A 14,438-nucleotide genomic window follows, 5' to 3' on the forward strand; every position below is an offset into this window, starting at 1 on the left:
TAGCACAGCTGTCTAGAACATCTCTACAAGCCAGTCAGACAAATACATGACATTTCAATGAGTAAAAAAGAGCATAAAACTGTAGGTGTAAGAACAAAATGTTAAAATGCCTACACACAATAATAAAAACCATCAATTACATTATCACATAAAATAAGTCAAATGTACAAAAGTTTGCGACAGAAGGGACAAAAGGACAACACAAGATAGTTGTTGGAAAACATTTGTGTGCTCTTTGGGCACTTAATTAAACATATCAAAATCATCATCTTCATCAGACTCTGCAAAATATTTAACTTCTTTTCTAGCCCGGCCTGTCCGTGGCTTTGGGGCAGTTTCGGAGGCAAAGCCTGACTGAAAGATTTCCACATCAGAATCCTGGTCAAAAGCAGCCTTCTTGGATTTCTTTAGAAAAGAAAAGACAAATCAGTTGTGATGCTGTGTACGTTTTCCCTTTTAATCTTCAGAATTGAAGGAAACCTTCTCTAACATTTAATTTCTAAACACACCACACCCCCCATTATCATATTGGCAACCTATAATAAGAACATGTACCGTTTATGTAAAGTAATCCATTAGGTTCTTTTTACAAGGAGAAAAGAGCATAGATGGGACTGACCTTGCTTGGTGTTGATTTAGGTGTTTTCTTCCCAGGGTTGTATTCACCTTCATTTTCTGAACTGGATGCTTTCCTTTTCTTTGCCCCTCTACCTTTTCCTAGGTGAAAGAATATGATTTAACTTTTTCTTTTTTAAAATAAAACTCCGGAGTTAGCAATTAAAAAAAAACCCTAGTGAAATTAGTTTAGTATGTCTACATGGTAAAGTTCAAATTTAATTTACAACTCAAGGTTCTTCATAACAGCAGTAAAATGCCATATATTTTATTCTCAGTTTTAAATCTTCTATACTTCTTTCAAAGCTACCATTCACCCTAGCAATTCAAGCTGCTGGCTTAAGACAGGGACAAACTTCATTAGATCAATGACTTGACTTCTGAAGTACTACAAGGCCTCAGTCCCCTTCTGTACTGATTACACAGCATTAATTCACCTTTACTATTTAGTAAATTTACTGTTAACCTCAACCATCAACTGGGATACCAAAGAATTGGTTTAAAAAGCCATAAATTGCTACTTACTAGAATTACTACCAAAGTTTACTATCTTGTAAAAAGCTAAGATCAAAGAAAGTATGCAGTATCCAGTAGAACTGATGAACAAAAAAGGGTGAAGCTATTAAATACATTCCCCCACAGTGAAGGTGAGATAAAAAGTTCACGCATTTTTTGTCAAGAAAAGTCAATACACTGTATTTGTCACAGAAAAGGCTCGTGGCTGAGTAATCTACTAGCGATTAATTTACTAATAAATCAATATGGTTCTAATTTTAGAGACACCAGTTCTGCTTTCTCACAAAAATGATTGTGGACCTGTGCTACAGAGGGCACAGCACCAAAACTCTTACCTTTGGGTGCTGCAGTCTTCTTTGGAATGCCGAATTCTGAATCTGAGTCGGAGTTTACAGTTTCCACCTTCTTGGCCTTGGGAGCTCTTTTAGGTTTAGGGGGCACATCTAGTTTTGCTGTTAGAAGTTAGAGATACTAGATATGTTAATTTTACATATTGGTTAGAAGTATTAAATTTTATTAGACGCACCAATTCCAGCTTAAATGGCAGATACTAAAACAAGATGAGCTGTTTCTGCACTTGGGGAAAACATACTTCAGCTTTCATGCTAAAATTGCACGGAATAAGCAGGAGGTTTCCCCTTGTCATACTTTGAGATGTATCAGTGCATTCAGTAAGTTCCAGTGTTTTTGATTAAATATTTTTTCATCTTTTTTTTGAGCGCAAAACAGGTGACCAGTAATTAAAGCAGCAGCAGTTCTCCAGGTTGGATACTTTAAATATGTTTGGATCCATTACAGTGTTTACAGCTACAGCTTGCTGCTTGTGACATTTCTGCCTTCACAGCCGTACAGCTGCAGGACAACCTTCCCACGATTACTGCAGGAGTTTGAGAGACAGCGCCTCTGACTCTGTGGCATTGTTTTCTGTAAATCTCAGTAAAAAGGAACTTCAGAAAAAGCAGAAAGGACAGGAAGGGGACAGATCTGAGGGTTTCTTACAGAATTTAAATTACTGCTATGCAACTACTCTTGCCATCTTTAAAAGACAGTTATTGGTGTGTTCACACAATGGGTGACAAGGGGTAGAATCATAGAATGATTTAGGTTGGAAAAGACCCTTAAGATCACCAGATAATGTGTTCTGTATGCTTACAGACAAGTCAGTCTTCTGCAGAAACCTCAGATACATTACTGACCTACACTTTATCATCAGCTACGAATACCTTAAAGATGATTGACACTTGTAAAAACACTCCAAATACCAGGAATGTGGATGTTTGTGAGAACTCAAGCTTTCATTTATGGTATCACTAAGGGACTGTGTTCAAACAACAAGAGAGTGTCTCTACAAACTTTTTAGCTAGCAATCATCAGTCATGCCTTAAACTGCTGCCTACTGGGTAGTCCAAATAGCAGGTCCTGATAATACAAAAAATAAAACCACCTTTGGCATCACGGATGGGAAAAAAAAAAATGGTGTTGGTTATGATGGCAGCATTTCAGCTAAGACTTGGGGAGGGAAGCAACAATTCTTAGGATGGAAGTCAGGAACTGCATTTGAAAGCAACTTGAAATAAGTCTCTCTGGGTATGTCAACTGTGAAAGTATAGCTGTATTAGTGTGAAGTTAAACTAAGTAAGCCACAAAGACCTACCAGTAAGCCTGGAAAAAGTAACTGAAAGCAGAAGGAACACTTTGTAGAAGCATCACTAAAAGTAAGTAGGTAGTTATGAGTAAAGGAGGGGGCAGTGTACCTGAAGGTACATGATTTTAGGTCCCATGAGGCAATGAAGTCCTTTATATAGGAAAAAGCTTTACCAGCATAAGAAACATGGACTGGGGGTGGGGAAAGGAAAGATTCAGAAATTTCATCAACTTGAAGATGACAAGCAGAAATTGTGACCGAGAGACTCTTAGTAGAAGTGATCCATTTTAGACCTAGGTGACATTCAACATCAGGAGCTGAGGTTTAGATGTCCTCCTGCAGGACTGTGTACATTTTGGCCAGGTAATTGTGCCTTGCACAGCTCCTCATGCTGTAAATGTGAACTCTGCGTACCAGACAGGAGCCAAGTATGCTCCTGACAAATACTACCCCACACATCTACCATGAGATGTAACTATCATCTTCAGCTTGCCCTGAGTACTGGAGTTGTTTGTTAACTGGTGTTAGAAAAGGGACAGACTTCTCACCAACAAACAAGGAATTGGGGAGAGGAACATAATGGGGGAATGAAAAAGGTGTGACACACTGCCACAAACACTAGACTTGTTTTTCCCCTTGAAACAGAGCCTGTCATCACTGGTCAAACTGGTAAACTCCTGTGAAGTGTGCCTGCTGAACACCAAGTCCAAAGGACAGTAAACTTCTTAATTGTTATCTGGTGGCTAAAGTAAGCGTCCATGGCTTTCAGAACAGGCTGCACTAACTCTAGTGGGATCCTGAACCACTACCTTAGGTTAGAATACTAGTGCCTGCACAAGTGGGAAGGCTCTCAGACAGCAACTAGACTATCAGCTCAGCCAAGCTCTCCACTAGGTATCATGACATGAAATGGAAGTCTGCAGTGGAGGTCAGTGTAAACAGGCTCTCAAGACGCCCAAGTTTTCAGTAGAAAGTCCAGAAATGGTATCAGTCCTACAGCTGATGCAAGGGGTACATCTCCCAGCTGGGCTGTTCAAGATGAGCAGCTGCTTATAATCAAAGAGTCAGATTGCTTTTCAAGTTTCCCTTAGGCTTACTATAAAGCACTAGAACCACAGACCTCTCAAATAGTGCACGGAAAGCAAGCTCTGCAGTTTCATCCTCTGTAGTGAACACAGAGGTCGAGATTTCATCTCAATTGATCAAAGTCTGAAAGTAAGCTGAACTCATACCTATTCCCTTATTTTTTCTCATTGAGAAGGGAACGTGGCTCTACAGATAGCAAGGCACAACAAATGGTTCTTCAGTCTCAGCTTTACAAAGCCAAGCTCTGAAGTCACAGAAAATCAAACTCTGGAACAACTGTTTCAGCCACAAAATAGGCATTCCCAGTGTGTGAGTGAATGGAGTATTACAATATCAGAAAATGGGTTTTGGAGGGACTGCTGCTACAGGGCATGAAGATGGACTTTTAGAATCAAGGAGACTACTAAAAGGATACCAGATGGCCGACAAACTAAGCATGCTGGGTTATCACTGCACTGTCAAACTCTGATCATGAAACTGTGGTCATATCTAATCTGGGCAAAGGAGAAGAGATGAAAACTGGTGAAAGCAAGCTGTCATGCTTGCTTGTCATGCACTGAGAGGGAGACTGTGTCCCTAAGGATACTCGGAAGGCAAAAAATTTAACTTTCGCTTGAAAGAGAGCCTGTTTATACCTATTTTGTGAGTGTAATGGTTAATTAGAAATTCAGAAACAGATCACAGCTATATTTTAAGGTTTCAAGTTAGGTTAAACATCACTCATCACATCCAGGCCTTCAAAAAACAGAGGGAGAAAGAGATTCAATGTTAAATTGCATCCATGCTCAGCTACTGCATACACAGTTCTCTCTTGTATGTACTGTAGTACAGAAGTTTAACATAAAAGACTATTCTATTAGAGGTCAGCTATTTCTGTGAACAATCTTCATATATTGTATTATAGAACTTTACTAGCTGAAAGTGTTTGAGAAGCATTCAGATATTCGTTGATTCAGTTTACAAATTAGACACAATGCAACACAAAAGAGATTAGAAATAGCGAAGTAATGGGGGACATGACGAAAAGATGCTGCAATTCGCTAATATATAACATAAGATATTTTTTTCTCGGTTTTAAGAGAGTAAGTTAACTATTGTAATTGGCTGCTTTCTTGCAGATTTCCTTGACATATCTTTTTGGGGAAGAAATAATACATTAAGTTCAGCTGCAAGTTGGTCAAAAGAAGTTTTAAGAAACAAAGGTCACAGTATCACAGAAAAAAATGCTTTTGGAGGACAGAAGATTGAGCAGCAAGAAAAAAGAACATTATCTGAAAGACATACAGGAATAAAGGCAAAGATCTGAAAGCAACAAAATCCCCAGTCTATCATGTGCCAAGAACTGTATTTTATACCTATTTAAACTACTATTAGGTAAAAAAACCCACTATTTTCACCATTAATTATGGCAAGACTCTAGCACAATCTTTAACACATATTTAGAAACAAGTGCAAGGCTTTCTCTTAGAAGTATCACTAACAACCAATAAACCAATATTCGCCAAATAGACAATAGAAAAAACACAAACTTATTCCTACAAATACCCAAGCACAACCACAGAAACAAATCCAAATAATAAACACCCTCTTCTTGGAATTGTCCTTAATTCCTCAGTGTAAGATCCTGCAAGATGCCAGTTCTAAAAGCCTGATTAATAATTGAAAGAATTTATGCCTCTGAAGTTCAGCAATATAAAGATACAGGAAAAAGAAGGAAGGGGGGATATTTGGAGTTATGGTGTTTCTCTTCCCAAGTAAACGTTACACGTGATGGAACCCTGCTTTCCTGGAGATGGCCTGCTGATGAGAAGTAGTGAATGATTTCTTTGTTTTGCTTTGCTTGTGTGCGCTGCTTTTGCTTCACCTATTAAACCGTCTTTATCTCAACCCATGAGTTTTCTCACTTTTATTCTTCCGATTCTCTCCCCCACCCCACCGGGGGTGAGTGAGCGAGCTGGCTGGTGTTAAGCCATGATATTTACTGAGGGTGTAAATATTTCTTGGGGATTCCTCCTTTGAACTTATTTACTTTAAGAGGAAGGGGAACAAGTTGGATCCATTATAGCAGATCTTCAACCCCGAGGTCATCTTGTTTCACTTATTCCCTGAGGGTAAAAACCTCCCATTAGTTAAACTAATCAAAAGCTGAACACCAGCTCCATGAGTGGAAAGTATTAAAGTTTTGACACTAAGTAGCCAGTGGAAAGAAAGAAACTGTATCATTAAGGAGCTGCAAGAGGTTCACACCCTATGTTGAATATCACCAAGTTCAAAATAAACGAATGCAGCCTCCACTTTGAAGATGCGAAGAGACAATGCAAAGGTGGAGGAGATGAGTTTTAAATAAAGGGACTGGCTTACAGGACAATCCTATACATACCCTTTTTAGCAGCTACTGTTTTACTTGGAATTTTCTCTGTTTGTTTTGGGGCAAAAGATGACGAGAAAACAGGAGCAGAATCCTCTTCATCACTGTCCAATTTTGTTGTATCTACAATCACAGAGTATGTTTAGAATAAGATTCGTTCACTGCATATTTTAAATCATGACTATTAATTACGGTCAAAATTCAAGTCAGAGAAGTGCTTCTGACACCACAGCTAGGTTATGGATGTACTGTCACTCTTTTATCTACGAAACCAGCTTTGTTCTTCTAAGGATCAGAACCTCCTTCCCCTTTCCCCTTTATAAAACTGGACATCCTTCTATAACTACCGTGTGAAGTTTGTGTATACCACATAAACGCCCTAAAACATTCCATAACAGTTGCTATAAGATTAAATAGACCAGTGAAAACAAGCTCACCATCATCTGTCTTCTGAGAGTAAGATGGAAAAGAGAAGATGTTCCCAAAATCTTGATTTTTCTTGTCTTGCGACGTTTTTCTACTTCCAAACAGGAAAAAGAAATTATCAGTTGCATCAACTACATACTGAAAAATGTAGACATTATAATATCCATATGAGATTAAATTCCTGTTTTAGCTCTACAAAGCATTTCTAGCATTTTTATATACACTTGCAGCAGTCAAACCCCTAAAATCAGTCATGAACTTCAGGCATTTAAAATTAACAGAATTACATTTTTTTCAATAGTTCTGTATATCAGGCTGGCACAAGATGGAAAACAGAGAATCTTACAAAATGCAGTTTAACGGAAGATAGTACTGACAGCATACCTTAATTTGGTAAGTCATATTTACCTCTGTATAATATTATTATATATTATTAGATAATTCCTCCCCAGAAATGTACAAATTTTATTTTACATGGTACATGTAGAGCAATAACAGGTTGATGTTTATCAGTTTCACTCAGAGACTTCTGCATTAAAAAAAATTATTAGTAAAGAAATACAGCTGAGTTACAGTACTTACTCTGGAGACGGCTTTGATTTGGCTGGGGAGAAGTCATATTCATCTTTTTCTAAACTGTCTGAGGGAACAAACTCATCCTCTCTGTCATTTGTAACTGGAGAGGATTTTACTTTTAGCTCATCCAAATCATTATTATTGTTGGCATCATCATCATCATCGGCATCATCTTCTTCTTCTGAGAAGTCAAAAGTATACTTGGGCCTCTCAGCTAAAACAAATCACATATATACACATTTCAAGATAGCTGTTTATATTAATACATAAATAAATTAAAGAGGAAGTCACTAAACAAACCCTGCCTCAGAGTACACAAGACAAAAGACTGGGGGAAAAGGAACTTGTTTGAGCCTGGAAGAATAAAGGCACATAATCTAAAGTGTTACCAAACATCTACCACCCACCTGTGGCTTGCTCAGATACCTTCAGCTGATGGCATTATGGAGACATCACTGCATAACTCATTTTAAGGAATGAAAATCCTTGAAGTTTTTTTGAATCTATCATTTGAAAATTCTTCTTAATCAAGCGCTTGAAAAATTAATCAACCATTTGCCAGAAAAAATCTGTGTTTTTCTTAAACTGTCAAATATTTATATATTTCCAAACTTTCAGTCTCTGATATTTTTGCTTTTCATGGACTGTTCAGAATTTTTTTGATAAATTTTTACTAGCCATTCGGGCTTTGGGGCCTTATTTGACAGTATAATTGCAATAGAGTAATTTTTTTTATGTTTGTAATGGTATTATCTTGTCTATTTCTTGTATAATCCACTAGTTTTGAGAGTAACAGCTCTTTAGTGTTTAGAATAAGGGAAAAGATTTCTGGACCAAATTACAAAAACTTTTATATCGACTCTTAAATTCCTGGTCTTGACATTAAGAGCTTTTTCACTAACTGCACAGTGACGAAAATGTAATGCAAGCTATCTGTAGGAGATAAGTCCTAAAAAAAGGCAATGTTCAATGGAAAATGTAGGCTTGTAGTGGAAACTTTCAGTCACAATGCGCAATTCACAAAAGCTTGAGTACCTGCAGCTCTCCTAAGCAGAGAGTCTCTTGGAATAATCACAGGCTCATTCTCTTCTAAATCACTTTCAGACTTGGATTCATCATCTGACCATGGGTTTCGTTTCTTCACTTTTTTTGCACCGGATTTTGTAGATGATGGTGTTCTTCTTACTCTAGTGCCTGCCACAAGTTAAAGCATTTACTACAGTCAGGGTAAAAAATATTTTAATCTTTTCTAATCATTTATGATACATACAGTTAGCATGTTTTTTTCTCTTTAAAAGTTGTATATTTTCTTCTCCTTCCAGAAGAAAAATTTAACATGATGAAATTATTTCACACAGAACCTGACCTGCTGCTGCCTAACAAATTTGTTTCATGACTGAAAAACATAAAAGTCTCTAATTCGAAGTTTTAGCTCCTCAAACTTAAATCTTTTTAAAGGTTGCTGGAGTTTTCCAGGGAAAGAACAAGCAGTTTTCCATTATTCAGGGAACACAATCAGGAAAAGTTATTGGAAAAATCCAGTTAACATGGGAAGCAGAGGATACCCTATTGGGGGGTGACAATGAGGTCAGTGAATTGCAGGGTAAGCTCAGGTCAAGCTGGGCTAATTGGCTCTGGCACAACACCGGCTAGGGTAGATTTGAGCTGCATGTAGACAACTCAGTCATAACTGTACTCAGTTAATCTATTCAGGTTGGATAATCCCCTGAATAATTAAAAACAGATCTTATCTCAGAAGAATTATTTGCACAACCACTTTTTTTAAAAAAAAAAAAAAACAAAAACAAAAAACAAACCCTCATACTTAAACCTTCTGTTCTGTCTTTAGCTTTCTTTTTTGTTGCTGCTCCCCATTACTATGTATTTCTCAAACAGTAATAATAAATTCCTACTAACAAAGGACAAGGAAAGTTAACATAGATATTGGTTCATCTATAACGTGCATAACTTTTAAAAAGTCAGAATGACTGAATATGTCAGTAGGAAAATATATTTATTTAATCAAGTTTTACAATCTATACTATTACTCAGGCTGAAGATGAGTGCCATGTCCTTCAACATCAGAGAGCAATGCAAACTAGAAATCTCAGTTTGCACAGAATTAGTTTAATTATGAAAAAATAATCTATTTTACATAACACAATCTATTTACATAACAAATTTCAGCAGAATACTTTCAAGTGTTTCCACACATCCTTTAGGAAAGAAAATCAGATGAAACACTGATTATTGTGGCATATTCCCCTTCTCACTATGTGTTAAAAATATATTTAATGCCAATTAGTATACACAGCTAAGGTTAACTATGAGTGTTAACTATGTGTAAGGATCTTACCAGGTTCCTTCTTCTCTCTCTTAGGTTTAGGGGTTTTAGTTGCTGTGGCTGATGTATTCAGTGAGTCATCCCCACCACCCTCAGCTGGCACACCACCAAATTCTTCATCAAATTCCATTTTTATTGCTAAAGAATCAGTTTCACCCTAAAAATATAAAAAAGTTGGGCAAAACAAAATAAATTACACCTTTATATTTCATGACAGAACTGGAATAGTTTTGTAGAAGATAATAAATGAAAGTAGACTAGTATATTGACATTTGTTGAACAGTCTTGGAAGGGAGAAATCTCAATAAAAACACCTGAACAATAAGTAGTCATAAGAGACTTGCAATGTAAAAGAAATCCTGTATTAACTTCTTCATGCATTAGGTGAGCAAAACAGTATAAATACAGCATTAATGAGGTCTAGTGGTTTGGATTTATGCTACCAGAGTAGCAGTTAAATAATAAATAATCTAACTATAGCAATAGTTTGCTTTACCTTTTTCTTTTTGAGCAGTTTCCTACTGGCATCAGCTTTCATGGCAGATGTAATCTGTGGAACTATTCTTCTGCCAAATGGTGATGGCATGGTCTCTTCCAGCTGAAGTTTCTTCATCTTGGGTTTACCAACTTTGCCTTTTATTGGTTTGCCAACCATGCCAGCCAAAACATCTTCTCTTTCCTGTGCTTCTACTTTCTAACAAACAAGGAGGGGGAAGGGGGACAGAAAGGGGAACACATTCTCTTTCAGTAAGGACAAAGTGGAACATCGTGATTATTTAAGATTCATCTCCTTTTTACATGGAGCATAAGACTTCCCTTAATTCTCACTTGAATTGTAACACGCTTTCCAGTAATGGTAAATCAACCACTTAATCTTGGCAAGTTCCTCATTACCCTGTACAGTTAAATACTACACTTCTATTCAAGATTAAAGAAATACGAACTTTTGGACACTGATAGATTGAAAATCTTTATTTTATCAAGTTTCTATTTCTCATGTATGTGTCTGGGTACTGATGTAACTTTTCAGTATTTCAGCGTTTAATTTAAGCAACTAGTTTCTAGTCATTTTTAAAGGCACATTTTCCAGTCCTTTAATCAGCTTTTTTCACAGTATGAACATATAGCTGAAATACAGACATCTGAACAGAACACTTCCAACTGCAGCTGTAGCACAAACAAACAGAGAAATAAAACAAACACCTTGTTTGTATTATCCTGTGTCACTTCAAAAGATTACATCAGCCCTTTTCAGGCAACATTGAAAGCTGAGGCTCACCAAATTATCCACCAGTAGGACTTCACTTTTTCCCCATAGTTACTGATGAGGCAAAGTAAGAGCCTCTCATATGGTACTTACGGTCTACACACTTTGTTCCTATGTGTAGAGCTTTGCATTTTACAATACTTACTGCCTCACAACCAATTAGGTCATGTAGAACTACTATAATTATTACTATTACTAGTTACTACTCCCATTTTTCGTGTCATCTGAAAACCAATTTTCTCCTGGTAATTTGTCTTTTATCATCACAAATTTGAAAAAAAAAACATTAAATTATATAGATGCAAGAAACAATCCCTGAGGAACACAACAAGGAACACAAATACCCAATACTGATTTCCCACTTATCACTATCTTTGAAGGTCTATCTGCTTTTAATCCCAAATGTGGTATCTTTTATTACTTTTTGCTTTAATTTTAATAATTTTAATTAATTAATGCTTTTAATTAAATTAATTAAAATTTAATATTTTTTGAAAGATATGTAAAATAAAACATACTTCAAGCTCTTCAACAAAGGCCGCTAAATCTTCTTTCCAGAGATCTGAAGAAGATTTCCTTTTAAGGTCATTTAGTTCTCTCTCCTACAAATTGAAAGTAGTATATAGAATGTAAGTTACTATGTTACAACTGAAGTAAATACTACCAAAAAATGAACATTCACACTTAAGACACATCAGTAATTACTATATTATTTCAGAACAAGCCTTCCATGGTGTACAAACCTTTGAATCTCTCTGCTTAATTAACTCTTCTACTTTCTCTTTTGTCAGTGACCACAGGGACATGTTTAAGATATAGTTAAAGTCAGGGCCAGATGTTGAGCCCGAAGCAGAGGAAGCATCATCGTTTGGGTTCTGTGGGTCCTCCTCTTCTGCTGCCTAAGGTGAAATATTCACAATTATAAATATTAATAATCTTAGCTCTATGCATGAACTGTAACACTGCTCCAAAGCATCATCATAGAGTAGTAAGGTGCACCCTCATAGATTTAATAACCTCAACATTTTTCTGGACCTTTCCAAAAGGCCATGTTCATGTAACCTTCTATAGTTGGATTATTTAATCGTTTGATTTAAGAAAACAAGTCTGAAGCTGATGCTAGCCGTATGCCTTGTGTGCTATTGGCTACAGATATTGGTACCGTCCTAGCTATCTCACAGGGTGGAAACCTTTGCCCTTTGGATATTCACTTCTTTAGAAATGAGCACAGTCTTGGATAAAAACTGCTATTACAGTCCTGAACGTACAAACTGTGGTTTGGAAGTGGATCAAAATTTCTCATAATAATAGTTTCGTTATATAATACAACACAACGCATGCAGTTAAAATACAGTAGCAAAAAAAAGACCCAAAGCACATCAAATGAGAAATGAAAACAAATAGCAAAAACAGTGCCAATGGCACAGAAAAGGGGTATATGACAGAAATTTGAAGTTGCTTTTCAGAATATTTTCATCTTCCCATAGTAAAGCATGAAATTAAACTTGTTATATATCTCTTTTGGAACAATAAAAAAACTCTTGGGTTTTAAAAAAGCAGAAACAAATGTAGGTGAAGGTCGAATTTACTAAAGTAAATTCAAAAACCATAGTTTTAGGTACTTAAGTTTCATTACAGAAAAATGATGACTAATTTATATATAAATAATTTCACTTTGCAATCATGTGACAAATAAATAATAAGGGGAAAATCAGTTATATGTGTGGGGGTAACTGATGCAGCTTTTTATGTACCAGCCACTCGGAAATCAAGTTGCCACTTTTGATTTGGGTACATTAAGAAATACAGTCCTCTGCATTCTCATTTTCAGACTTGTATTATCTAGTTGTCTTCTAAGAATTATGTATATACAATACCAATACTATGTGACAATATTTATGTACAAGTCTAATGTATTTTTAAAAATGGAAGCCAATAAGAAGTAATGAACAATCTTTTAAAAATGTTGTATGTGTTATAAATTAAGTTAGACTGCTAGAAAACAAACATCTGAATAAATTAATAACATTTATAACATTAAAAGAACCAAATATATCCAGAGATTTCAGATTATTACCTTTTCCTGTGCTTCTTTCCAGGCTTTTACTGGATCAGATTCATAACCTCTCTGAACCAACATCTGAATCAAATCTCTTTTTGATCTGTTCTCTACAAGATACAAGATACACACACAACCAAGGGGAAAAAAAGAACAAGAAAAAAAAAAATCAGTGTCATGAAAATAAAAGTCTTACATGCAAGTACATTCTACTATATTTAAATAATTTTCAGATTTCCCCCCCCTACTGTTACCTATTCTAACTTATATTTACTCACCTATGGTAATTTTTCCTTGTATCTTCTCTAGAACGAAACGAGCTTGATTGTTAAGCTTGGTAGACTCTGCACCCAACATTCCCACAAGCCATTCCTTGCGTAAACTATAATAATGTAATCGCAAATCAAAGAACTCCTTCAAGATGTCTTGCACAGTTTCGTATTTCTTCAGACATCCCATATGATCAAATAGCACCTGTAAAATACATAATATACTGCTTGAGAGAGATTTCACAACTCAAACTTAATTAACGTTTGTGTACAAATTTATTTCTGTTGCACATATATATGCACCATACAAAAAGTGCTATTTTGAAGACTGAACCCAAACCTTGCTATGGAACCAGAAAGCACATAGCTGGATAGGTTTTATTTTTTATTCACAAGTAGATTTAAGATGAGATTTATGGCAAGATGTTCAAACAGGAAGACAGCTATATAGAGAAATATGCCTGAGTTCACTTGAATGACTAATTTTATCTAAATATTAAAGAACAAGTTCAGTAACACCTAATGATTCACAACTATTTAACATAACAGTTGCAAAGCATCTTTAATGATCTTTCAGTTCAGCTGTGAAATCTGCCACTTTTCAGCTGTGAAAACTGCCATCCTTCAAGTTCAAGCAAAAACAAAGTAAGAAATCACGTTACGTGATAGGTGGAATCAATCCTGCCTGACTTCTGACATCTCCAGTTTAGACATTTATAGGTGAACTAGTCACCCTAGGCACCCTCTATAGTCAGCTGAAAGAAATAAACCCCTCTAGAGGGCAATTCATCTATCGAAAATACCTATCTGGGAGTTGGGTGAACAATGACTATCTCACATAACTTTTTAAGATGTTTACACTAGTGCAGATTAATTCCTACACATACACAGAAAGCAGCCCTTACTATTTATTTCAGTAGGCAGAAAACGCAGGAATAACCTGCAAAACATTTTGTAATCTATCAAACATTAATTTGAAGACAGATTCTCACAATAGTTCAGATGGCTGTTTACACATGTGAGAAATACTATCAACTTGATTTGGTAGATTCGCTTTTCAAGCACAATCTACAAAATGGGTTGAGCAAAGCCAATTTCCTCTTCCAATTCTATGATCTTTTAATTTATTTTTAACCTATCTTCACATAGCTTTTGATTTATACTGTAATAGCAACAGTATTTTTGCTTTGTGATATCTGAAACTAGTATCTGCCATAAAAAATAGAATTGTTTTTTCATTCTCTGTAAAGACAGGTTGTTTGGAAAT

At 36.0% G+C, this 14,438-nt stretch overlaps 1 protein-coding gene across 2 annotated transcripts in view; it reads right to left on the minus strand.

Annotated features, from left to right (window-relative positions):
• Nucleotides 1-243: 243 nt before the first annotated feature.
• The window catches only part of TOP2B (DNA topoisomerase II beta), a gene marked incomplete at its 3' end in the record, with an annotated part of 66,243 nt that continues 52,048 nt past the window's right edge, over nucleotides 244-14,438 (minus strand). The window contains exons 24-36 of one of the 2 annotated variants that reach the window (XM_082499311.1): nucleotides 13,181-13,376; nucleotides 12,921-13,012; nucleotides 11,587-11,742; nucleotides 11,362-11,445; nucleotides 10,073-10,270; nucleotides 9,589-9,733; nucleotides 8,268-8,426; nucleotides 7,239-7,446; nucleotides 6,668-6,747; nucleotides 6,243-6,353; nucleotides 1,467-1,583; nucleotides 620-717; nucleotides 244-405 (exon numbers count right to left, since the gene is read on the minus strand). In XM_082499311.1, the coding sequence (XP_082355437.1) occupies nucleotides 244-405; nucleotides 620-717; nucleotides 1,467-1,583; nucleotides 6,243-6,353; nucleotides 6,668-6,747; nucleotides 7,239-7,446; nucleotides 8,268-8,426; nucleotides 9,589-9,733; nucleotides 10,073-10,270; nucleotides 11,362-11,445; nucleotides 11,587-11,742; nucleotides 12,921-13,012; nucleotides 13,181-13,376 (1,806 nt within the window). Of the gene's footprint in view, nucleotides 406-619; nucleotides 718-1,466; nucleotides 1,584-6,242; nucleotides 6,354-6,667; nucleotides 6,751-7,238; nucleotides 7,447-8,267; nucleotides 8,427-9,588; nucleotides 9,734-10,072; nucleotides 10,271-11,361; nucleotides 11,446-11,586; nucleotides 11,743-12,920; nucleotides 13,013-13,180; nucleotides 13,377-14,438 lie in introns of both variants that reach the window. The other variant, XM_082499310.1, reaches the window with a different exon arrangement.

Source organism: Vanellus vanellus, assembly GCF_965231255.1.
Source record: "Vanellus vanellus genome assembly, chromosome: 2".
NCBI lineage: Eukaryota > Metazoa > Chordata > Aves > Charadriiformes > Charadriidae > Vanellus > Vanellus vanellus.